Source organism: Arvicanthis niloticus, chromosome 12 (genome assembly GCF_011762505.2).
Source record: "Arvicanthis niloticus isolate mArvNil1 chromosome 12, mArvNil1.pat.X, whole genome shotgun sequence".
NCBI lineage: Eukaryota > Metazoa > Chordata > Mammalia > Rodentia > Muridae > Arvicanthis > Arvicanthis niloticus.
In genome coordinates, this window is record NC_047669.1 from 71,209,838 (window position 1) to 71,235,303 (window position 25,466).

General features: G+C 46.7%; 1 protein-coding gene across 1 annotated transcript in view; it reads right to left on the reverse strand.

Moving 5' to 3' along the window:
- Nucleotides 1-25,466, reverse strand: part of Tiam1 (TIAM Rac1 associated GEF 1) — a 182,048-nt gene that overhangs the window by 19,407 nt on the left and 137,175 nt on the right. Inside the window, 5 exon segments of the mRNA XM_034515218.2 lie at nucleotides 4,155-4,263; nucleotides 6,855-6,980; nucleotides 7,275-7,343; nucleotides 8,727-8,906; nucleotides 18,903-19,006. Of these exon segments, the coding sequence (XP_034371109.1) occupies nucleotides 4,155-4,263; nucleotides 6,855-6,980; nucleotides 7,275-7,343; nucleotides 8,727-8,906; nucleotides 18,903-19,006 (588 nt within the window).

A 25,466-nucleotide genomic window follows, 5' to 3' on the forward strand; every position in this document is an offset into this window, starting at 1 on the left:
TCTCTGTCTCTGTCTCTCTCTCTCTCTGCTACCCTAACTCCTCTCCCCAAGCCCTGAATAAACTCTATTATATACTATCCCTCAGGGGGAAGAGATACCTCGGCATGGGCCCACTGAGACATTCCCTTCCCCCATACCTCCACAGAACATAGTCTTAATCTCTGTATCTTTTTATAAACACATCAACTCTTACTGCCCTTGGGGAGACCACTCTTCAAAGGCCTAGCCAGCTCCTGAAGGTAGCACATGATTTGCCTGAAAGAATCAATTCAGAGACTCTCTCCCACACCTGTCAGTTCTCGGAGTTGCTGACACTCCAGGTCCCCAACCGCTGGGGCAGATGTCACACCGCTCAGCATCTGCCACAGCCCAGAGCCCACTGGAGTCATTCAAGCTGGCATGCTATTCCTCCATGTCCTAAACAATCCCAGTCTTTCCCCCAAGGGACATCACACAGCCCCCTCCTTCTCCTGGGACCTGGGAATGACAAATTACGGGTATCCTCTGCTCTACCAGCCCCACCAGACCTGGATAATCATAACAACGTCCTCCTGGTCCCAAGCTTCTAAACACTTCACTTCTGGCAGGAATTTAAAAACAGGTAGAAACAAACAAATAAAAACAACATTAAAAAACAAAACAGGAACAGAAACTCTGCAGCCTACCAGCTGTTAGCATCTGGATGGTGGGGATCACACCAACAGACCTCTACCTCGAGCTCTGGCAAGCATCTTTTCTCCAGTCTCACTTTCATCTGTGTCCCAGCTGGGATGGCAGGGGGCCCAGGGGAGACATGAAGAGGGGGTTACCTACCAGGATGGTAGGGAAATGGCTAATGGCTTCCAGGTACAGAGGGAGGCAAAACACATGGAAAGGCAGGGATAGTTTGTAACTTCACAGTGGACAGCTACAATGTCTGGGCTGGTGAACTGTACTGACAGGGTGGCTGCCCCAACTGCAGGCCTGTCAGGTGATGAGCAAGACCCTCCCCCACACCCTCCCTTGCTTGTTTCTTCTGCTCCTTTACTTTTGAGTTGAGGCCTTTGAACAGACTGGTACACAAGAACCATCCCTGCCGGAACAAACTCCTTCTTCACACCTTACAGCATTCATTCATCAGGATTATCTTTGTCCATCAGAAGTTAGATACAACCCTCCATGGACTTAGGTTCTTCACAATACCACCCAGTCCGTCAGAGGACCCTGATGGTTCTTGAATAAATGAGCAGTTTCTTTAAAGGCAGTGGTTATTTGTTCATGTCTTAAAACCAATCCCTGCCCCGGTTAGTTACGTAAGACTGGAGATACTGTGTAGGGGCGTCATGAAAGCCTGCGTCTTCTGCCTTTAACCAGCAGGAAAAACACCAGTCCTAGGAAAAGGAGCCCACACGGCCACACTTCTTAGCACTTTGAAATCCTACTGGGAAGAATCAAGAGAGCCCTATGTCTCTGATCCCAGCCCTCAGGAGGCAGGGGCAGGTGAGTTTGTGAGTTCAAAGTCAACCTGGTCCACATGGCAAGTCCCAGGCTAGATGGGCTATAAAGTGAAGCCCTGTCTCACAGGAGAAGAGGAAGAAGAGTAAAAAAGGGGAAAGGGAGAAGAAGAGAGACAGGAGGGGAGGGGAGAAAGAATCGGATTTTGCAGGTTCAGATCATGATTCTCCTTTCAAAAAAATTCCTGAAGGAAAAGGACAGTGTGACACTGGCCTACACGTGCTAGGGATGCTGGGCCAGTTCCCACAGAGAAAGCTGGCTTCTGATATCTGATTAGGCTCGAAGAGGGCCTAGGAATCTCTTCAATGAAAAGCACACCCTGGCTCTTAAGTGCAAACGTATAGTTGTTGGTCACTAAGTCGTCATGATGTTCCTGTGAGGGAGGAGTACGCTTCCCAGAACATAAGCAGTCCTCCCATGAACACCTGTAGTCCTCCCATCCTCCCCGGCTCAGTCTGCTAAGAATCATACACAGAAACAAGCTCTGGGTCTCAAAAAACCCACAGCTCACGTGACAACTAGAAAACCCACAGCTCACGTGACAACTAGAAAGATGTAAGTTGTGCCTGCTGTTTTAATGGGACAATTTGGAGTGATAATATATTTTTTTCAGATGCAAGAAAATATTAGTGAATGGAGAAAAAAAAATCCACTCAGACAAAATTTAATCTAACTGAATGATTAAAAAAGTACCAACTGCTTGAAGAATGATAATACATGTATAACGTCACTATAGAACAAAAATTCTGATAATGGCTATTCTGGCATTCTGATAGTGATTAGCAATCAATAAAGGTTTTAAAAGAAACCCATACTACACACACACACAGAACCAACACAGCGCATGTGAAAATGGAGTAAGATCAGACCACATGACAGGGAAATTCTGAGAACCCTGTGGCCCAGACTGGCACTCCCAGCATGCCTCACATTGTCCGGGGCAGGGTCTTTTGTTACCCAGAGACCTGGATTTTTCTAGCATTTCCGAAGATTATTTTAAATGAAGTGAAGCTGGTTCTCTTGGGTAGCAAACACAACACATGGAAATCATTCATCCAGGGACTTGATGAGCAGATGTTTTCTTGGCAGCCACAGAGCAATGTCGAGGTAGAGAACCCTCGTTTCCAGAGATTATTTGAAGCCACACCTTCTACTGATTCCACCCTCCAAAGCACTTCCTCTGTCTGAAGCAGAGGATGATACGCATATGGTATGCATTACACTGACTTGTGGAAACCTTTTGAATAACCTGAAGTGGATTAAAAAAAAAAAAAAAAGAAAAGAAAAAAAAGACCAGGTTGTCTAGGCTGGTCTCGAACTCAAGATCTAACTATTGTCTCAATTTGCCCATGCTGGAGTTACAGACGGGTACTGCCACAAGAGACCAGACACGGGTTTTAAAATGGATATGCAGTAACTACACATAGCCATGGGGTAGACTGTGCTGTTTACGTATACATACACGATGAGATGATAGGTGGACTGTGCTATGTTTACATATACATACACAATGAGATGATAGGCGGGAGCGATCAGAATACCCATCATAAACATTCTCATCCTTTGTGTTGACAAACACTGTCTCCTCTATTAATGTTATCCACCACCGCTCCATCACACTCTGATTTTCTCTTGCAGGCACTTCAGGTTGACCCCAAGGCTTTCTGCTTGCAGGGTGAGCGCTCTACCACTGGCTGTGGGAGATCCTCTCTGTGCACACAGACCGTATCCCTTCTGTTTAGCTCCACTATCTGCTGGCTAACCGTCCTCTTCCCACTAACCTGACCCGTCCTTCTCACCTCTGGTGACTACCATTCCTCTCTCATTTCTGAGAGATCAGCTGTCGCATGTCGCTGACCATCACACACTGAACTGTAGAGGCTGCAGAGAGTTTATATATTGTTTTAAAACCTCCAAGGGAAGTGTCCGGACTAGGGGTGCAGCTCGGTGGCAGTGTTTGTCTTGCACGCATAATGTGTTCAAGGTTAGAGGGAGGTACAGAGGTGGGTTTGAAAGGAGAAAGATCGGGGAGAACAGAAAGGAAGGGAGAGGAGGAGAGAGGAAAGGAAGAGGAGGGGGCGGTAAGAGAAAACTCCCCCAACACAGAAACTACACTTTAGACTATGTAAAAATGACTGCAATAAAAGTAATTTTCAATAGCAATTAAAAATAAAAAATAAAAAAAAAACACAAAAAGAAAAAAAAAGTAATTTTCACTAGTAACCGAAATCCTTTGGTAGTCACTAATGGCTGCTAACACACACACACACACACACACACACATACACACACACACACACACACGCATGAAAACAAGCCCAGGAAAGACGACGACCTTCCAAAACAGAGGTCGTGAAGCACAGTGGACTATCACTGAAATTAATGAGAAGGAAGGGTAGAAGAAGTTTGTACATCACTGCAGGAAGACCTGCTGGATGAAGACCAAGATGGCTCAGTCAAAACTTTCAGTGAAAGAAAACTGATACATGATGAATTTGAGACAGTAATATGTCTGTCTCCTCAAAACCAATATTGTGGTAAAGGGGGTGTCAGCCTTGTGCACTGGTGCCTCTCGGATTTCTCTCTGAGAGCCGTCCACCACAGCCAGCCACATGAATGTGAACCCACACACCCGTTCAAACCGCCGGATTCTGCCTTACCTTTCACCAGGACCTTGGGGACTTTTGTGTGGCTCGCACAGAAGGCACTGTAGAGCTTGAAGCGGTCCGCGTAGTACAGGAAGGATCCCCCCAGAGAGAACAGCACTTTCTAGGTTAAAGAGAAAAGGTGCAATGGGTCCCTGCCCCTCGTCATTCAGACGAGGAGAGAGCAAGGAGATCACCTCTGTCTTGCTCTGCACCAACCGAGTCTCCATGCCTGCCAAAGCCTTTCCTTGTTCACCATATCCTAAACCTGATTGTGGAAAAAGTATTTTGGTTTAAAATGAGTTCTACTGCTGCTGGATTTTGTCTTCTCAGTACTGAATAACCTGTATGAGATGTCTGAATACTGATGAGAAAATTATAGACCTTTGGTAAGGCAGAAACATACTGACTTCCCCATGAGCTCCGTAGGGGGGAATTCATCATGTAAGGGGAGACAGAAGGGACAAACCAGAGAAATGCAGGAAAGGCTTATGCCTCCAAATCAGAAGAAACATTTTCCTGGTTACCACCTCCACTGTCCCCAAAGCCCCTCCATCCTCTCTGAGGGAATAGATAAGAACTTAACAATACCAATGCAGGAGACCCGTTCACATCTCTCCAGCCTGAGCACGCTGCCCCTAGGGGCTCACCCCAGGACGGACCTTCCTTGTTAGGACAGATACACCTGGTGTGTGGGTTTCTATCCCATCCATTTGACCCAGATGAATGAAGAGCAAGCCTCAGAAAAACATCTTCCAGAAGGTCCAGGAGGGTCTGGTCTTGCTCAGAGAAAGGCTTTTTTCATTCAGGCTTAGCAATAAAACACAGGACTGCAGCACGTGTGCATGCACACACACACCAAGAATAATAATAAAAAATAATTTAAAAAAAAAATTAGGGTTGGTGAGATGGCTCAGTGGTTAAGAGCACCGCATGCTCTTCTGGAAGTCCTGAGTTCAGATCCCAGCAACCACACAGTGGCTCACAACCATCTGTAATGGGATCCGATGCCCTCATATGGGTGTCTGAAGACAGCAACAGTGTACTTGCATATAATAAATAAATTAATAAAAAACCTTCAGCCCTGAGCGAGCGAGGTCCGGAGCAAGGGGGAGAAGGGAAGGGGAAAAAAGGAATTAAAAGTTAGGTTCCAAGCAAGGGCTTAAGACCTTAGAGACGAATGATAACCTGGGCTCCCAGATATGCAGTTTATCCACCATACAGTGCAAAGGAAGTTCAGTCGTCTACTAGCAAAGAAAACGTCTACTTTAGACCACACTTCATTGGCACCACAGTAATTGGAGACCTGACATCTCTTCCTCTGTGTTCAGCTCTTCCTGTTTCTCCAGGGCCATGGCTGCAGGACTATGTAAGATGAGGCTGTCCATTCAAGTCATGATCATAAAAACAGGAAAAGCTGGGACGGACCACAAACCCCTTTGTTTACAGTAACGGTTACTAAGTGTTTACCCTCCAGGATCCAGATAACAGTATCTCCAATATGTGGTGCACATGATGGGAGAGACTCCCACACGGCAGCTGCCCAGGGCTGCTCCCCTGCAGGACTTCTGAAGGCCCCACAGGCTAGCGTGCACTGCATGTCCCAAGAGGAAGTTCCGTCAGCCGGATGTGAACATGTCCACGTTATCAGGAAGCAGGGCATGGCTGCCTGCGGGCAGGGGGCAGTGAGAGGCAGGAGCAGGAAGTCACAAGGGACAGGAACTGACTTTCTGAGATGATGTCATTGTCCTGACTATAGTAATGGTTTCATGGTCACTTGGGAATGTGTGAGTGTGTGCATATGTGTGTGTATATGTATGTGTCTGTGTGTGTGCACGTGTTGGTGTGTATATGTGTTTGTGTATGAGTATATGTGTGTGTATACACTTATATATACATTCTCAGATCCTATACTTAAAATATGGGTGGTCCTTTGTCAATTACATCACAGCTGATCCTGGTTTTAAAAGCACTGGGGGTGTGAGGGAGAGGGACATGTAAGCTAGCACACACATTAATGAATTTTGTTGATTTGAAATTTGGAACAGGAAATTCTTCCCAGGGAATACACGAACCAGGGGAGAGGAAATGAGCCATGGGTGAGTAACCCTTCCTCGAGTGCTAGTCACAATCCTCATTAAGTCCACAAGGATGCGGTGCATATAGACAGGGATCAGTATGTCCATCAAAGTTCCCCAGAACAGGATGGACTCATTTTATTAAAAGACCTGGGGGGGGGGGGGTAGAGAGATGGCTCAGTGGTTAAGAGCACTTATTGGCTGCCCTTTCCCGAGGGCCTGGGTTCGATTCCTAGCACCCACATGACATCTCACAACTGTAACTCCAGTTCTGGCATCTTCACAGAGACATGCACGCAGTCAAAAAACATTAATGCACATAAAAATAAAAAGACCGGAGGGGCTAATTTAATTTTGTTACTAGCTAATGTTACCTTCAGCTCCATGCTGCTTCCAAAGAAGACACTGGCAGCTACATAAGTTTAATCAGGTCAACAGCATCAGACAACTGGGTCTCTCCCCACCCCCAATCTTCTTCAGATCAGCCCCCACTGGGAAGTCCTATGAAGTTCTCAGTACCATGAGCTCCGGTAGATCAGAAGTACATCTGCAGCACAGGATCAGGGGCTCATCCTGACCCACAAGACAGCCAACAGCACCGAGGGGCTGCTTTAAGCACCTTGAGGACGGGGCTTACCTTGAATTGGTCAACTTTCTCAAGCTTTTCCAAGTCAGGGACCAATCTCACTCCATCTTCTAGAGTTTTAAGGAACTCGACTTGAAACTCCACCATTTCAGTTAAATTTCCAAAGAGTACATCAAGCTTAAAAAAGAAAGAAAGAAATTTAATCTACCCCATATTACATGAGGGTTCACCAACTTTATTTGGGCCGACTGCACAATTTCTGAGTCCTAAGGAGCCTACTATCAGAGGGTGTGGCAGTCCCTCTTGTTCAGTGTACATCAAGACTTAACAAGCTGCATCTGACCTGCTATCACTAAATGGATTCAAGATGCGCCGCCCCCCACCTCAGTGTCAGAAGGGCTCAGTCTCCATTCTTCACCAGCAAGGCAACAGCAGCATGCCCCTCACAAGATCAAGACAGCCCCACCATACCTCATCCTGGGTGAGAAAGGTCTCCTTCTGAAGGGGCTTCAGGTATCTTTCCATGAGGCAGTTCAAGTCCTACAAACCGGAAGGACACTTTGTTAGCACACTCAAAAGTCTGCGAGGAATCATGGGATGAGAAGACAAACTGTGTTCCAGATTCTGAGGAGCCAGTGATGAAAACACACTATGACAGGAAGAAGCAGGCTTCTACAAGTACCACAGACCCTGCAGGCCCCACAGGCACTTCTGAAATCAGTTCTTAAACTCATGTTTGTACTCTGAGAGCAGGCTAAGCAGCTATATCCAAAACGGACATGACTGTGTCCCAATAAAACTTTATTTGCAAAAACAGGCAGCAAGGTTGGAGATGGCCCACGGGTCACAATATGCAATACCTATAATATTTAGCCTTTGTTTAGGCTAAAATATAAGTAGTTAAAAATGGATGGCCAGTCCTGGTTGCACAGGCCTGCGATCCTAGCGGGGGGTTGGGGTGGGGGGCTGAATTATTTTTAATTGAGGGTCAGTTTGGGCTCCAGGGTGAAACCCTGTCTTAGAAAAACAAAAACCAACCAGATCACACTTCTGTTGACTGGGGTAGGAACGGAACAATTAATAACACACAGGAAACAGGTGTGACCCTTCCACATAGACTCACAATATTGCTATGAAAAGACCTAATTATGACTGGTTATAAAGTTTTCTTACCGATTCCCATCAATCAGAATCCTCTATTTTAAGAGAAACTAAATTCAGTTTGTATGTATGTATGTGTGTGGAGTGCACCTGTGTGTGGGTGTGCCTGTGTTATATACATGGATTTGTGTGTGCATGCATGAGTACCTAGCATGTGACTGGAGAAGCCAGAAAAAGTTGTCAGGTGTTCTGCTCCAGCACTTTTCACCTGTTTCCTTGAGAAAGGGTCTCTCACTGAACCTAGAGCCCACCAGGTTTAGGGCCGAGCTAGCTGTCTGGCCAGCAAGTTCCTGGGACCTGTCTTTCTCTGTCCCTAGGAGACATTACAGACACGTGCAGCTGTATGGGTGCCAGGGTTTTGAACGCATGTCCTTACGCTTGCACGGCAAGTGCTCATATCCACTGAGCTATCTCACAGGCCCTAAATTCAGATACAGTAGTAGCTTATAATAGACTTAGAAGAGTCAGAAAGATGATTCAATATTCACCATAGATCATTTAAATATATAAAATAACAACTAACAATGTTAGATGTTATTTAATATTCTATGATGTTATGATGTTATTTAATATTCTATGATGTTAATCAATACTCTAGCTCTGTAAAATAATTCAGAGATCTTGACATCTATAACTGGACTTTGGTATAGGTTTATACCCAGGCAGTGACCCACTTCACTCTTTCCTGAAGAGAAGGTAGGTGAGACCTGGGGGGGGTGGGGGGGGGGGCGAGGGCTTTGGAGGCTGAGGAGGCAGACGTACTTTCACATAGGTGCGCTCTGTCCCCAGCAGCTCGCAGATCACCTTGCGCAGTTTGTCGGCATCCGACAGCTGTCGCGTGGTTGCCAGCTGAGGGCTCGTGGCGTCCTGAGGAGATGGGCTGGAGTCAGAGGGACTCATCTCGTGCAGACTCCGGCAAAACGCTGTGACCTGTTCTGTGCTCTGTGGGGTACAGTAGATAGTATCACCTCTCAGCAGGGAGCCTCACTGGCCCGTGGCCCCCACGTCACGTGTGTTTATACCTCTCCTGTTCCCCAGGCTGCCCCACACCTAAGGTCCTGAGTGTTGGTAACTATACCATCAAAGGCTAGTGAGTGAGTGTTCACAACCATCAGGCACCCTAGCCTGAGGTATTTATATCCACAGGGTGTGAGAGGCGCTATACAACTCCCACTGCCCAGCTGAAACAAAGGAGGCCCAGAGAGGTTAAGTAACTCATTCAAGATGACACAGCCCGGACCTGGAATTTGAATTACCTAAGCACATCTCAGAGCCTGTGATTTTTGAGGGGTACTGGTGTGTGTGTATGGAGGGGTGTTGCGGCACGAGCTGCCCCACGCTTGGGGGCCAAAATGTCTCAGACCGATCTGTCAATGTTGGAACCCACACTGCCGAAAGCCTTGGGGACTAACTGTTAGAGCCCGCACGCCCCAAGCTGCTCCAGCCCTCGGGTCGGGGTTCAGCAAGAGAGAGAGTGAGGATGGACTCGAGGAATGGAGACCAGACAGAGTGTGATTCAATCCCATTTATTCTTCAGTCTCTCTTCTTCTCTCCAAGTCCCTAGGTTCCTAGTCCCTAATGCCTCCAAGTTCCAAGCTTCTTTCCAAGCTCCCTTCCAAGTGCCCATTCTCGAGTACAAGTGTCTAATCCAAGTGCCTAATACTTAATAATAATTTCTTCTGTCTGCCTCTCCCTTTTATATGTCTCACTTCTAAGCCATGCCTTTAAGTCACGCCTTTAAGTCATGCCCTTAGGTCTTGTCTCTAAATCTGATCTCTAAGTCACACCCTTAAGTCACACACCCTTAAGTCTCACACACCCAAGGGAACATCCTGGGTATCTAAAACAAGATGTTATCAGAGTGTGCTCAGCTGTTGTAGGCTATTGTAATCAAGCCTCTTGTCAGGGTATATGGCTCAAGATGGCTGCAAGGATGATAGCCGCCTTCTGTTGGCTCCCCACAGGGGGGGAGAGGGGTGCTACCAGGAATGTTACCAGGAATGAAACCCAGGCCTCAGAATCAAGTGCTCTGCCACCAAGCTCCTGCCCCAGCCCAAAGCCTGTTTCTTTGAGAAACTGAGAAAGGACAAGACAGAGGCACGGGTTAACGCTGCCCAACACAAAGAACAAGGCTTCTTATTCAGTCCCGAGGCCGTTTCGTACACTATCCACTTATGTAGCCTGTTGGAAGACAATGTCTATCTGTAGCCACTAAAAACTCCCACGTGTAAACAGATGACTGTGTTTTTGTGAGTTCTGCTGTTTCCAGCTTCTCCGCTGTCCTTTGAGCAGAAGGCGAATGGCCCTGTAACAGGCCACTGTGGACCTCAGGACGAGGAGGGGAAGGCTGCAGTGACTGTCCAAGATTCCCTTCTCCAACTCAAGTTTAGGACCCTCCAGTTCCACCCTATGGAGTGATGCCAACGGCTGTCTGAAGCGTGAGCCAATGAAAACCAGGTGGGCTCAGGGCTTACCCCGCTGAAGCCCTGGATCTCCTGACAATCCCAATGACACAGCTCAGATCCTTTCAATCAGGACCTGCGGTGGGATAGGAAGGAGCTGGAATTTTGCTTGGGATGGTTTTTTAAGACAAGGTCTCACTATATAGCCCCCGATGCCCTGGAACTCACTACGTAAACCAAGTTGGCCTTGAACTCAGAGACATCCAAGCCTGTCTGTGTTTCCTGAGTGCAGAGGTTAAAGGTCTGGTGGAACTGACTGCTCCAGGCACTGTCTTGGAACAAGGAACCTTGTTTGTCTGTCAAATGCACATCAGTCATGTTGGGTGGATACCTTCCACCTTACACTTCTCTTCAGTTCCCCTCTGGTCTATTTCAATCCTAAACACAAAAGTGTATTTTCCCAGGGATTGTGATGCTGATAAAGAATTATTACTTTATCGTCTAGGAAGAACATTCTTTCCTCAAACAAGTAAGGCGAGAAAGCTAAGACCTGGTATCTTCCATGGGGCAGGATTTAGACCGTGAAGGGTCATTTGCATATGCAAAAGAGAACACAAGAGTTACTCAGAACCTCCAGAAAGATTCACAAGGGGCAGCACAGGGCAGAAAAGCCCAAAGCGTGGGCTGTGCTTCACGCAGCCAGCATTCCAAGTCTCTTCTAATTGCCATGGCATATTTATGGCTACTGCTAACTCTGCTAACTGCCAGAAAGAGCTTGTCGCCTGTCACAGGCACTCTTCAGTATCCTCCAGGGAACCAAGGGGTTTAGACATGTATATACCTTAGGTGACAGAAAGCTCACTCAAATGGGCTGCACTGTATGCTATGTGAATTTTACCTCAATAAGGTTGCTAAAAAGAAAAAAAAAAAACTACCTGTTTTTCATCAAACCCTCTCAGTGCAGAAACAATGGAATTAGTTATGATCCGACTTCACTAGCTTGGGGTCATCTTGATATAGTCAAATTGGGCTTTGTTATAAAAATAGAAACAAGGGAACAAATATAGTCATCTTAACATAATGTTCACATCCCCTTTTAATGATCTAATGATAATTAAGACAGGCAACATTTTATATTGTGTTTATGAAGGGATAAAAATCGTGCTCTTCTGGAGAAAATCTCATGTGCAGAAGACGGTGAAGGCCGAGTGAGTGAGTCAGTGCCCAGCCCCATTCTACCACAAATTTCTCTGGGTTGCTCCGGTTTGCCACCTGGCCAAGGAAGCTAACACACAAGGTGCCCATGGCACCTCTGTTTACAGCATGCGTCTCTACAGTTCCATCTATAGCCACAGCTGCTGTCCTTCACACACAGTTCCCATGACTAACGCACCCAGCACCAAATTCCAATTATCAGTAAAATACCCTTTCCTGTACTTTCAGCACTGAGACAATTACCCAGGCATCTGTGTATCACTCCACGCCGATCCCCCAGCTGCACAAAAGCCAACATTGTAAAAGGTTCTGACATACACCAGAAGCATGGCCAGAAAGAAGCATGGCATCCCAAAAGCCATGACCCATCACACTGGGGGTGCCACTGCGTGTAAGTTAAATACAGAAGGTGTGGAGTGGGATTTCTGAGTTTTTGATTCCTCCGTGGTATCATGACTACCCAAAGATATCCATTTTCCAGAGTGTGGACAAGCTGCCTTGGTTTCTGTGAAGTGGCTTCTCGGTCTTGCCACTCTGGTTCTCCACACCTAGAGGCCTCCCTGGACATTTTCCCTAAGCAGCCTGGCTATTCTTTCATGTGTGTGTGTGTGTGTGTGTGTGTGTGTGTGTGTGTGTGTGTGTGTGTACTTATATATGTGTATATACACATACACATATGTGAAGTGCGATTATATGTACATACACATATAGTTGTCTATATACTTATATATGTATGCATATATACACACATGTGAAGTGTGATGATCCAACCTTATCTTTGGGGCAACTTTCTCAGGTTTTAGTTTTGCATCATCATTTGCATTTAGTGCTTTGGAAAGCACTAAATTTGTCTTGGCTCTTGCACGGGACAACCTGCTTACAAAATTTTTATCGCAGTCCATCATATTTTATGCTCTTATGTCGTCATATGTTTTGTGCACAACGGCTTTGTTCATAAGTTGTCATTCATCTCTTGGGGTTCCCTTTGGAGGGCTCACTTCAACCACCCCTTCCTTGTTAGAGCCATTTCTGAATATACCCTGAAGCTGACCAGGGTCCCTTCACATCATTCTGCTCACTAACTCTAGGTACACACCTCTGGGTGTATCTTAAGGTACTGACTTTAAACAGGTGCCCTTTTTATCCCACTGCTAATACATGTTACGTGAAAACAAATAAAACTTTCATAGAATTAATAAGTCATGATACACAGAGATATAATGTGTAGAGTGTTTCTGTTTGGAGAGAATTTAAGGATTCTGTAAGGTTTGAGACTTTTGGTTGGTTAAAATATTACCTCCAAAATATCCTTCCGAGCAACTATGAAACACAGTGTTCCTTTGGGGTATCTCTAAGCTATTGATTTCACATATGGTTGGCCAGTTAGATCTCCAGCTCCATAAACTGCCTTCCACCGTGGCCAAACTTCTATCGTACGAGGTCAGTATGACCCTGTCTACTTCACCTTCGATGGTGCAGCGTGGAGAAAGACCTGCCCATCCACTGCGGGCTATCAGGTAGCTATGGGTCACTCACACACCCAGCACTGTACACACAGGTGCCCAGCCAGGCAGCCTGGGCGGGAAGTTCCCAACATGCGTCCGCAGGAGAGCAGCTCTGGCTCAAGGGGAAGGAGGAAGACAAGCCAGATACTTCCAGCAGGGAACACAAGACTCTGTCCACTTGAGGATTGTCACCAGTCACCCTAGAAACCAAAGAGCAACACTCACAGGCAAAGGACAGTTTTAAACTGTTGAAGGGGGCAGAGATGCCCGCCCCCAGCCAGAATCAGCCAACATAAGACAGCGAGACAACAAAGGAGGAGATGGGCCACTTCACCAAGGCCAGCTTGAGGCAGTGTTTATATCATCCTCCCCCCTGTTCAAGATGAAAAGAAAGAACAACAGAAGAGGCCGACAGACTCCTGAGGACACACTATCAACTGGAGCCACCCAGCTGCTTGGGCCTTCCTGTTATGCAACCACCAAAGGCACCGGCTGCCTCCAGACGAGCAACTTCTGAAACTGTTCTGACTCTGACCGATTTAACACTTCCCACAGATTTAAAAGGAGTGAGAGTGGCCTCAAATCTTACAGCCTTTATTTAAGCTTTTTTTTTTTTTTTTTTTTGAAGTGGCGAGGCAAAAAAAAAAAATTCACAATTTTAGAGGGCATTACAGTCATTCACAGTTCCTATGATTCTTTACCAGCTTTTGGGGTGACTTCTAACAGATTCCAAACAAGGAACAGTTAGGCCCTGGACTGTCAAAGTTAGTTTTGTTAAATGACAGGCTCCGGTGTCAGCACCGGTGTCAGAAGGCTGCTCTTGCTAAGCCATTCCTTCCCAGGAGCCCACAACTGCATTTCTTTTCCGAACATCACCATTGACTGCTGGAGCTGAGCTACTGAAGTAGGTCAGCTAATGTTAAACTGTCCTTACCCACTGCAAGTCAGCAAAAGGAAGACCCAAAGCACCCACAGGGGCTGCAAAACACAGTCCCAGCTGCTGGCTGAACACTGCTCTCCCAGTCCCTAGTGGGGGGGGGGGGGAAGATAGCGAATTGGTCACAAAATACGTTCAAAATCTCAACAGCCAAAAGAAAAGAGAGAGAACATCAGTAATAGTTAGGAAGATAAAAAAAAAAAAAAAAAAAGAAATTAAAAAGCCACAGCCTTCTACCGCCTAAATCTAAAGAGAACAAAAGAAAAATATAAAGACCCAATATGAATTCAACTGCCGGACCCCAGCCTGCAAAACACGTTCTTTGTTAACAAGGGTATCCTGAGGAGAAAGGGGACAAAGTGTGGAGGTGTGGGACAAGCATAGGCATTAACTGAGCCTGGATCAAGTCCTCCCCAAAGCAGCACACCACAGAAACAGAAGGCGCTCACCAGATGAAGTGTGCGGTAGATAGAGTCGCCAGCCCTGTCGTTCTGGACCCTGGGCTTACGCTTGATCTTCCACAGTGAAGACATCCTCAGGGATATAGTCTCATGGTAATTCCTCCTAGCACCTCGTGCGTTCAGAAAGGAAGCTGAAGTTTCTTAAAATACTCAGAAAGCCCCAGCCACTTCCCAGCTTTCGGAGAGCACTCTCTCACCAGGATATCCCATGCTGGCTCTCCGGAGCAGACCTGGGACCACATCTCAATGCAGAACTCCCAGTGGCCACAGCCCCCAGAGCGGCACCTGCTTCCCGACTCCAGCTCCTGGGAGGCTGTCAAAGGCTACATCTTGGGTAAGAACCAGTGCTTTGATTTTACCTGGCTCAACAACAAAAGTTCCAGAGAGAGAAAGAGGCAAAGCACGCAAGAAACAAAGCCCGGAGCGCCTCCCCAGATGTGGGGCGGCTCTACCCTGCAGCCGGTGGGATCAGCTGATTGGCCAGCATCTCAAATGGCACAGGAATATTAAAAGTGCCCAGCTAGAACAACTTCGTGGCGCCCCATCACACAGACGGGGTCTTTCAACTGTGCGTGCCCTACAGGGAGGACCTCGGTTAATTAGCATTTCTTTCCACAAGCAAGAGTTTTCAGGGAGAAGCTGCAAGGGTAGTAAGTCACCCAGGGGGTGAGGAGACCTGAGGCTGTCACCATGCCACCAGAGCAAGGAGGCAGTGACAAAGGGAGAGGTGACTAGATTCCCCTGCCTTGTGACAACCCCACCCACCGCTGTGACATTCCGGAATCATCTCCAGAGAACGAGCTCAGCTCCAAGGCCATGCACCGCTAAACTAAATTTAAAAGACAGAGAGAGAATATCAAGAGCAATTTTCCCCCTCCATCCGGCTCATTTGGAAGGAACGGCAAAACTGAAAATAAAAAACAATCACAGGGTCTCTGGCTTCGCGTTTCCCACCAGAATAAAAACTGGTTACACAGCAGGCCATGGTGTTGTACACCTTTTATCCCAGAAGGCTGGCTGATCTATGGGTTTGAGGCCAGTGTGGTCATGTCAAGATTGAGCTCTAGGCAGGCCAGGGCTGTATAGTGAGACCCTGTCTTTTAAAATGAAACGAGGGAAAAAAAATGTATTTCATTATTCTGTTGGGGGCAGGCGTGACTGGGTGTGGGTCATGCTATGTCCATGTGTGTGGGTCAGAGGACAGTTTGCAGGAGTCAGAGAGCCTCCTCCATCATGTGAGTCCTAGGGATGGAAATCAGGTAGTCAGGCTTGGGGATGGGTTCCTTAACTTGCCGAGCTACGTTGCCACCCAGTTTCTATTTATTTACTAGCTACGTCTCTCCACTTGATGAATGTGGATGCATTCAGATGAGGCTTAATCTTCCCTTCCAGGTTATAGCAGCATACAAGTTAAAAATGAATGAATTCACACACCAATATAGTCCGTGCAACCAAAGTGTTTAACCTTAATCAAGAGGCACTTTAAGAAGATTAAGCACTAGGAAAACGGCTAAATGGTTCATGGCTGTGTATCTAATTGGCCTCTAGCACCACTAATAAATTAGTTCCCTCTTTTCCTGGTATTTGATGCCAGTACTAAAGATTCTGCAGCAGGTAATTTAAATGGAGGCATCAACAACACAAGGCCTGGAGAAAGACTGCGTTCTTTTATTTTTTTATTTTTATTTTTATTTATTTATTTCTATTTATTTTTTGCTTTCAATACCACAGAACTGCATGTGGTTCTCGCCTCTGTAAAACAGAATTTAATGGATTCTTTTCCAGGAGTGTTGTGAAGATGAGTTTAAATGAAATGGTACACGATATATCCAAAAGATAAAATCAGTGTCACTTTATTATTAATATACAGTGGAACCCAGTCACCAAGATCTGCCAGGACAATTTGAAATTCTTGCTTTCAAATCTCTTAAATCAGAAACTTAACCTACCAGTACTAACAGCACTTGTCTTATTCAGGCTTTTCTTGCTGTGGTAAACACCATGCAAAGCAACTTGGAGATGAAAGGGTTTATTTGTCTCATATTTTTGAGTCACACAGTCCATCACGGAGGGAAGTCGGGAGCTGAAGCAGAGGCCACAGAGGAAGCTTCTGGTGGTATCCCCAAGCTTCCTCAACCTGCTTTCTTATACCATCTAGGACCTGCAGAGGGGTGGACCCACCCACCCCCAGTGAGTTGGGTCTGCATTAATCAGTAACCTAAAGAGACAAAGGCTTACCTACAGGCCAATGTAATGGGACATTCTGTTAAACTGAGTTACTTCCCAGATGCCCTGAACCTATGTCAACCTGACAGCAAAACAAAACAAAACAAAAAAACCAAAACAACCAACCAACACCCTCCTCTTGCAGAGGGCCAGAAAGATCAGTTTCCACTGCCCAGGTTTATCCCCTCACAACATCCTATAACTTCAGGAGATCCAACACCCACTCTGGCCTTTGTTCATTTGTTTAATTTGTTAAGTGACTTGATAAGTGGACAGAATGGGCAGCTGGAGATGTGGGGAGCCGACAGAAGGCGGCTATCATCCTTGCAGCCATCTTGAGTCATATACCCTGACAAGAGACTTGTTTACAACAGCCTACAACAGCTGAGCACACTCTGATAACACCTTGTTTTAGATACCCAGGATCTTCCCTTGGGTGTGTGAGACTTAAGGGTGTGTGACTTAAGGGTGTGACTTAGAGATCAGGTTCAGAGACAAGACCTAAGGGCATGATAAAAGTCGAGACTTAGAGGCGTGGCTTAGAAGTGAGACATATAAAAGGCAAGAGGCAGACAGAAGAGTTCAGTACAACTTAGAGTACAACTTGGAACTAGGAATTAGGATAGAGAGTACAACTTGGAGTTAGTTATTAGGTATTAGGCACTTGGAGGAAGAGCTTGGAATTAGACATTAGACACTTAGCACTTGGAAGAAGGAACTTGGAACTTGGAGGCACTAGGGACTAGGAACTAGGGACTAGGAACTCAAGACTGGGGACTTGGAGAGAAGAAAAGAGACTGAAGAATAAACGGGATTGAATCACACTCTTTCTGGTCTCCATTCCTCGAGTCCGTCCTCATTCTCTCTCTTGCTGAACCCCGACCTGCAGACCTGAGCAGCTTGGGGCAGTGCGGGCTCTAACAGTTTAGCCTCCAAGGCTTTTGGCAGTGCAGGTTCCAACAATGACAGAGCAATCTGAGACATTTTGGCCCCCAAACGTGGGGCAGCTCAGGCCGCAACAGGAGAGATCAACAGTGTCTGACAAGGTGACTGTCATGGGAGAGAAGGGACTGCCCAGGTCAGACAGATCAGATCAGATCAGGCAAGTCTGTGAGGCACTGTCATATTGTTAATTGATGCAGGAAGATTTAGTCCACTGTGGGTGGCATCATCCCTAGGCAGACTGTCCTGGATTGTATAAATAAGTTAGTAGGTCAAGCATGATAGTGTAGCCTTTAATCCTAGCCCTCAAGAGGTAGAAGCAAAGAGATTTCTATGACTTCAAGGCCAGCCAGGTTTGAATAATTAGACAGACACTGTCTTGAAAAACCAAGGGAAAGTCGGGGAAGGAAGCAAACTAGTTAAGCACGATGAGCCCATGAGCAAATGGAAAAGTCTCATTACATGGTTTCTGCTTCAGGCTCCTGTCTCACCGTCTATCAACTGTGACCTGAAGCATAAGATGGAGCAAACCTTTCCCTTCCCTTAAGTAAATAATGCTCAGGGTGTTTTACCACGGCAACAGAGAAGGAATTAATACAGTGACTCGGTCTGAAAACTTGTCTTCTGGATGTGGGGACTGAGGAGCAGAGGTGCTATTGTATACACAGCACGTGACAAAGTAGCACAAAAGCATGCAGAGTCACGGGCAACAAGCACACTGCTTTACACCAAAGCGTCAAAGGGAAAGTTTTTGCTCACAGTATTGGGCTGAAGAACAGTATAACTGGCTTAATATAAAACTGTCTCCTTTCCCTTTAACGGAAAGGAGTGCACCTTGAACCAGAGCTGAGAGCAGACTGCTCAAACGCGGCTCACTACAGAAGCCTTCACTGGCAGAAGGCACTGCCGACTCAATGATGCTCATTTAGGACAATGCCTCATCCTCCACAAATGAAGACGGAGGAAGGAAATGGGGTGAAATTAAATTATGGCATTAACGGGGAGCTCCAGCCACGGCAGAAATTAAAGAAAGAGGCCTTCAACTCATTACAGTGATTTCTGGCCTATATTCTCCCACGTGGATTTGTTACCGAGGCTGTAATCTGGACTTCATACCCAGCTACTTAGTAACATCGCAGAAGTAAAAACACTGTATCCCGCGGAGAGGCGGCCTGAACACACACGGCTGTGGGGCTGCCTGTCAGCTGTGATCCTGCAGGACATGGGATGTGAAAATGAAAATCTCTCACCTTGCTGCTGTGATCCGTCTCGTCAGAAGACTCCAAGTCCGGTCCTTCGCCCTCTTCTGGAGCTGTCTCGGCGCTGCTGCCCTGCTCACTGGAGAGGCTGTGCCCTGCCACACAAGAGCAGAAAGCAGGGGTCACCATGAACGGTCATGGCCGAGCGCCTTCGGTGTGAGGCGGCACAAGGTAAGCACGGACCGTGTATGCATACTGAGGATTCTCTGAGAGCATGTCCTGGTCCCGGCTCAATAAGTGGAATGTGTATTATCACTGCTGTGCTGTCTCCTACACATCTTTACTCGTTAGACGTTGGGCAGATACAGTAATCGTTATGGACTAAATAGCTCCTCCTACAATCCTTACATTCAAAGTGTGACCCCAATGCCAACTGGGCGGTACTTGGAGGTGTGGGCTGAGGAGGAGTGAAATTCAGACAACTAGGTCACAAGGCCTGGTAATCTAGAGGAGGATTCCTGGCATCTACAAGGGGCTCCCACACTCACACAGACTCATGCATATGCATGCCTGTACACACATGTAACTATACCCATGCACACACACATAAATTCATGCATACAACACACACACACACACAGGGCAGGGGACAACAAAAACAATCACTGCTAGACTCCTGGGGATTGGTTAAGCCTAAATTCCTATTTCACAGACATGCAGCATGCCTGATCGCCCATACTTCTTACTAACTTTGAATGTTCACAGTCAATGCTCAGGTCTACTGTCCACACCTGGATTCTTACATATCAACACATTCTCACATAGAATCTGAGCAAGCAGAGACTCTGTTGGGGGCCGACTTTTAGCAGAAAGCGGCTATCAGCTTTGCAGCCATCTTGAGCCATATACCCTGACATGAGATTTAAATTACAATAGCCTACAATAGCTGAGAACACTCGGATAATCTTGGTTTAGATATCTTGAGATTAAGGGTGTGTGAGATTAAAGGTGTGTGACTTAATAGTATACTTAGAAGTATAGAGATCAGAGTTAGAGACAAGACCTAAGGGCATGATTAAAGGTGTAACTTAGAGGCGTGGCTTAGAAGTAAGACATATAAAATGCAGAGGCAGACAGTAGCATTCAGACATTAGGGAGACACAGCAGAGAGAAGACATTAGGGAGACATCAGACAAGAGAGAGAGATTCATACACATCAGACATTAGGTAAAATCTGGCCTCACCCTCGCTCTTGCTGAACCCCAGACCTGAAGACCGGAGCGGCAGCTTGGGCCGGGATACAGTGGCCGGCCAAACGTGGGTCGGCCCGGGCCTCAACATTTTGCCTGGGCTGCAACATTTATTTTGGCCGCTCCAACTTGGGGCTAGTGCGGTCCCCAACAAGACTCCTATCTGAGACTCACAACCCTGAAGCCACATGAGAGAACACAACTCTCTGGGTCAGGATAACATGGGGAGAGAAGGGAGCAAGGCGGGTCTCTTCCCTCAGACTGTGATCACAGGGCAGTTCTCTTCCCTCAGACTGTGATCACAGGGCAGTTCTCTTCCCCCAGACTATGATCACAGGGCTGGCCTTAGGGGTGTCAAGGGATCCATCCAAGAAATCATAGAAAAACCTTTGTCCTAGCTAGTTACCGCTCTATTGCTGTGAAGAGACACCATAACCAAGGCAACTTATAAAAGAAAGGCATTTAGCAGGAGCTTGCTTACAGCTTTGGAAAGCTAGCCCAGATCATCACTGCAGCAAAGCACAGTAGGGTTCCACCAACAGGGAACCAAACATTCAAATAGATGAGCCTATGGGGCTCACTTTCATTCAAACCACCACACCACAAGGTCTTTCTGGATTTCCATTGCAGGGGCAGGGAACGGGAGTAACCCCAACCCTCCCCAGTATCACGAATGTGCAGAGGTGGAACACGCTAAAGCAGGAAGCCATAAGCAGCCTTACAAGACACCAGAGGTCTGGGAAGGTAACTCAGTGTGAAAGCTCTCACCTAGCATTAGGCTGTGCACAGCCACAAACAAGCAAATAGACAAACAGAGCAAATTCCTGTGAGGGCAGAAGACACCAAGGAACACCGAAAACCCAGTATCTGATACAAAACGTCAAACAACCAGGCTGAAATTAAAAAAAAAAAAAAAAAAGTGCTTTAAAAAACACAATGCAAATTAACAGAATTTCTAAAAATGAGAGCTGTGGCCATGGAAATAAACAGTTAAGGAATAAGATACAAATCAAAGTAAAGAAAGCAGATTGTAGATCCATCGGAAAATAAAACTTCATAGGCACTGTAATTTCAGTGGAAAGTTTGGAGACAGGACTGGGGAGTAATGGCTCTGTAGTCAAGAGCACTGGCTGCTCTTCTGAAGGAACCAGGTTCGATCCCCAGATCCCACATGACAGCTCGCAACCACCTGTAACTACGGTCCCAGGACACTGTACACATGCAGTAAACAGATACACACTCAGGCAAAACACCCACAAACACAAAACAACAAATACAATAAAGCAAACAAAATAAAACAAAAAAGGACACACGAGAGTTTGGGGTGTAGAGCTCAGAAGTGAAGTCCTTGGCTAGCAACGGTGAGGCTCCAGATTCAGTCCCAGGAAACCACTGAACAAACAAACAAATAGGGAAAGACTTTCAAGACAGAGACTGCAATAAGAACGTCTTAGAAACAGGGTGAGCACATTTACCTCACTAAAAAAAAAAAAAAAAAAAAAAAAAAAAAAAAATCTGGCATGCAAGCCGAAAGGATAAAATGCTAACACATAGGTAAGGCTTAAAATATAAACCACCATCTCCTCCCCCAAAAAGACATCGTAAAAAACCTCATGGAGATCCCATTAAACAAAGCAGAGGGTGATTAAGACTCAAAGGCTCTGTGCAGTCGTTTTATTCGTCAAGACGGCAGTAGAAGAACTAACTTTGGTTTCTGCTAGGTTAAGAATCACGTCCAATTTTCAGAAGAGGGAAGGAGACATCAACCCACCCACAAAAACCTTCAACCCAAAATTTGTCTTTTCTACATGAAATACAGGGATAAAGATGGAGCAGAGATTGAGAGAACGGTCATTCAACTGGCCCAACTTGAGCCCCATCCCATGGGAGAGAGCCCACCCCTGACACTATTCATGATACTCTGCTCTGCTTGCAGACAGGAGCCTAGCATAACTGTCTCCTGAGAGGCTGCATCCAGCCGCTGATGGAGGCAGGTGCAGAGACCCACAGCCAAACATGAGAAGGAGCCTGGGGAGTCTGTGGAAGAATGGGGGATAGAAGTGAGCAAGTCGAGGGGTCAAGAACACCACAAGAAGATGCACAGAGCCAACTAACCTGGACCCATGGGGGCTCACAGAGCTCAGGCACCAACCAGGGATCATGCAGGAGCTGGATCTAGACCCCTTACACATTTGTAGCAGATGTGCAGCTTGGTCTTCATGGGGGTTCCCTAAGAAGCAGATCTGGAGCTCTCTCAGTCTCTGTTCCCTGCCATTGGATCCCCTTCCCCCTACCTGGACTGCCTGGTTGGACCTCAGTGGGAGAGGATGTGCCTAGTCCTGCTGGGACTAGATGCCCCAGGGTGAGGGGTACCCAAGGCAGGCTCCCCTCCTAAGGAGAAGGGAGGGAGCTGGGGGGTGGTGTAAGGGTAGGGGTGGGATGAGAAGAGGGAAGGGGGAGCTGTGATCTAGATATACAGTGAATAAAATAGGAAAAAAGAAAGTAAAAAGATTCACATCCAAACCGTAAGAGCAAACAGTCAAAGAACGGGGACAGGTTACATAATATAAACGGAATTTTAAAATGCAGTTCAGGAAAGAGAAGGAAAAATAAGTAAGACAAACGAGATGAGATCATAGAGACAGAAATGAGATCACAGAAGCAGGTCAGAATACACGAATCTGCGAAGAAACACTAAAGGCTTACAGACAGCATAAAGCCAAGTCCCAGAAGAACGATCTCCACAAGAAATGGACTGGAACACACAGAGAAGAGTCAAGCCACGGAAGCAGAGCCAAGCACAGACAACGCTCTACAAATGGGTGAGTGCAACCGGCTCCGATAGGACACAGAAGACAGAAGCGTCTCCAGCGGTTAAGCTTGACTCATGAGGGATTTGCTAACCCTTGTCCCAAGGACTAGCCATTGACTCAAGCAGCCACCCACTAAAGGATACCCACGTGCAAGCAGACCACACCGGCAACAGCTTTCTTAGAAATCATTTTTTTTTTTTCTTTTAATAAAAGTCTAGTAACAGCAAAGACAGTAGAGGAGAATAAAAACAAGACTGAGGTACTTTCCCTGCCAGAGAAAAACCCAAGATAAACTTACAGTAAGATAGGCATAGAACAGTTTGCTCAAAGAGCCCCCACCCCTGGATGGAAGTGTGGCACTCAACAGACGCCCAAGTGCAGTCAGGAAAGGAACAAACGTCTGACAAATGTCGCAAATGCCCTGATAGCCCATGTTGGAAGGGAAAAAAAAAAAAAAAAAAAAAAAAAAAACCCACTGGATTCTACTCACCCCAGTCACAGAAAACCAACACCAGGTAGACACAAAAAACATAAACAATCTAAGTTTTAAGTCTCTCCGCAGACAATATAGGGGGCAAATACAACCAGCAAGAGAGAAGGCAAGGGCATACGATACAGGCCTGAGGCTTGTAAAAGTCACGAGCCCAGTCCCTCTCACCCTGCTTGGAGCACAGCGCTGGGCTGGGTCAAGCCTTGCTTTGACCTGTGCAAATAGTCTAAGTGGAAATATACACATTTCTAGCCAGGGCCCACGTGGCTGCACAGCTCCCGTTCTTGCCCACCGTGTAGAGAAACTTCAAACGACAGTCTCAGGGATGACGGGCTTCGTGGAGAGGAGGACCCCACTGGAGACCAGTGTATGTGGGGCTCATGTAATGGAGACTCAATTGTACGCAAGCAAGAGCAGGGTCAACCACGCAGCCTCAGGCAAGCCATGTGAGGGACTTCCGAGGAACACAGCAGAGTCTCCAACCCCCTGAGGCTGGCCCAGGCTGCCAGGTTAGAGGACTGAGGCTGGCTTGCAGTGAGGCGCTCTGCAACAGTAACCACTAAAGTAACTATTAGCCAGGGCTGGGTGCTAATGACCAAAGAAAACAGCACAGAGGAAGTGACAATGGTGGCTTTAGGAATGCTGAGGGGAAGCACAGGACGGGGTTCAAGCAGAAAGGGGACATCTCCTTCCCATATTCAGATCCTTCTCTGGAGACCCTCGGCTTAGTGGGCTTACACACACACACACTCACACGCACACTCTCACACATACACAAGCTCTCACACACATTCACATGTTTTCACACGCTCTCACACACACTCACACAGGTTCTCACACACATTCTCACATATACATACACTCTCACACACACATACTCTCACACACACACGCTCACACATGCTCACACACTCTCACACGTCACAGACTCACACATGCTCTACACACATTCACACATACACTCAACACACACACACATGCTCTCACACACACACTCACACACGCACACACACAAACACACATTCTCACACACATATATGCACACTGTCACACACACTCACACACTCACACACACTCACATACATATTCTACACACTGTCACACTCATGCTCTCACATACATGCTTTCACACACACTCACCACACTCACGCTCTCACACACTCACATTCTGACACACACTTTCACAACTCTCCATCAGTGTTGTCTTTATTACAGAAGCCACTGCTCCAGAGGACAGAGGCTGACAGAACTGTCCCCTCCTTTGGGGCATTCTCACCCACACTCACCAACAGCGTCCTCACAGGCAGCTCCATTAGAAATCAGTGAAAGAGCCGAAGACAGGCCTCAGAGGGAGCTGATGAAACCACCATGGCGGCGGGTGGGAGAGACAGCTCAGCAGGTGAAGGCAGCTGGCCCCCATGCCTACAGAACTGAGTTCAACTGGGGAGACACACGTGGCAGAAGGAGAAACCTGACTCCTGCACACTGTCCACTGGCTTTCACATAGGGGCCCTGATACGTGTGCGTGTACAGTGTGTACATGTGCACACATACACACATGAGTACACAAAATAGAAATGTAATAAAAATACTACGGAAAAAGTCATAAAGATTGTACATTTGGGCATGGTTGGTCTCGTGAGCTTGTAGAGAAAGTAAATACAAAGTACGCTGATGATTTCTCAGTTATCTTTGTTTTATGTGCACTGGTGCTAGGCGTGTACATGCTCTGTGTGCATCCCTGACGTCAAGAGAGGCTAGAAGAGGGTATCCCATCTCCTAGAACTGGAATTACAGACAATTGTGAGCTACCATGTGGGTGCTGGGGATTAAACCTGGGTCTTCTGCAAGATCTCAACTGCTTAGCCATCTCTCCCACTCCAACACTGATTTTTAAAAACATAAAAATGAAGGCACCCAGTCTGCAAAATTACCCCCATCCCATCCATAGACACACACTGAATCTGACAGATGTCATTAATCAACTCTTGTTGCAAATCAGGACAGGGCGTTTAGATCCTCACACCCCGGCAGGACCCACAGAGGCAGGCCATGTGCTAAG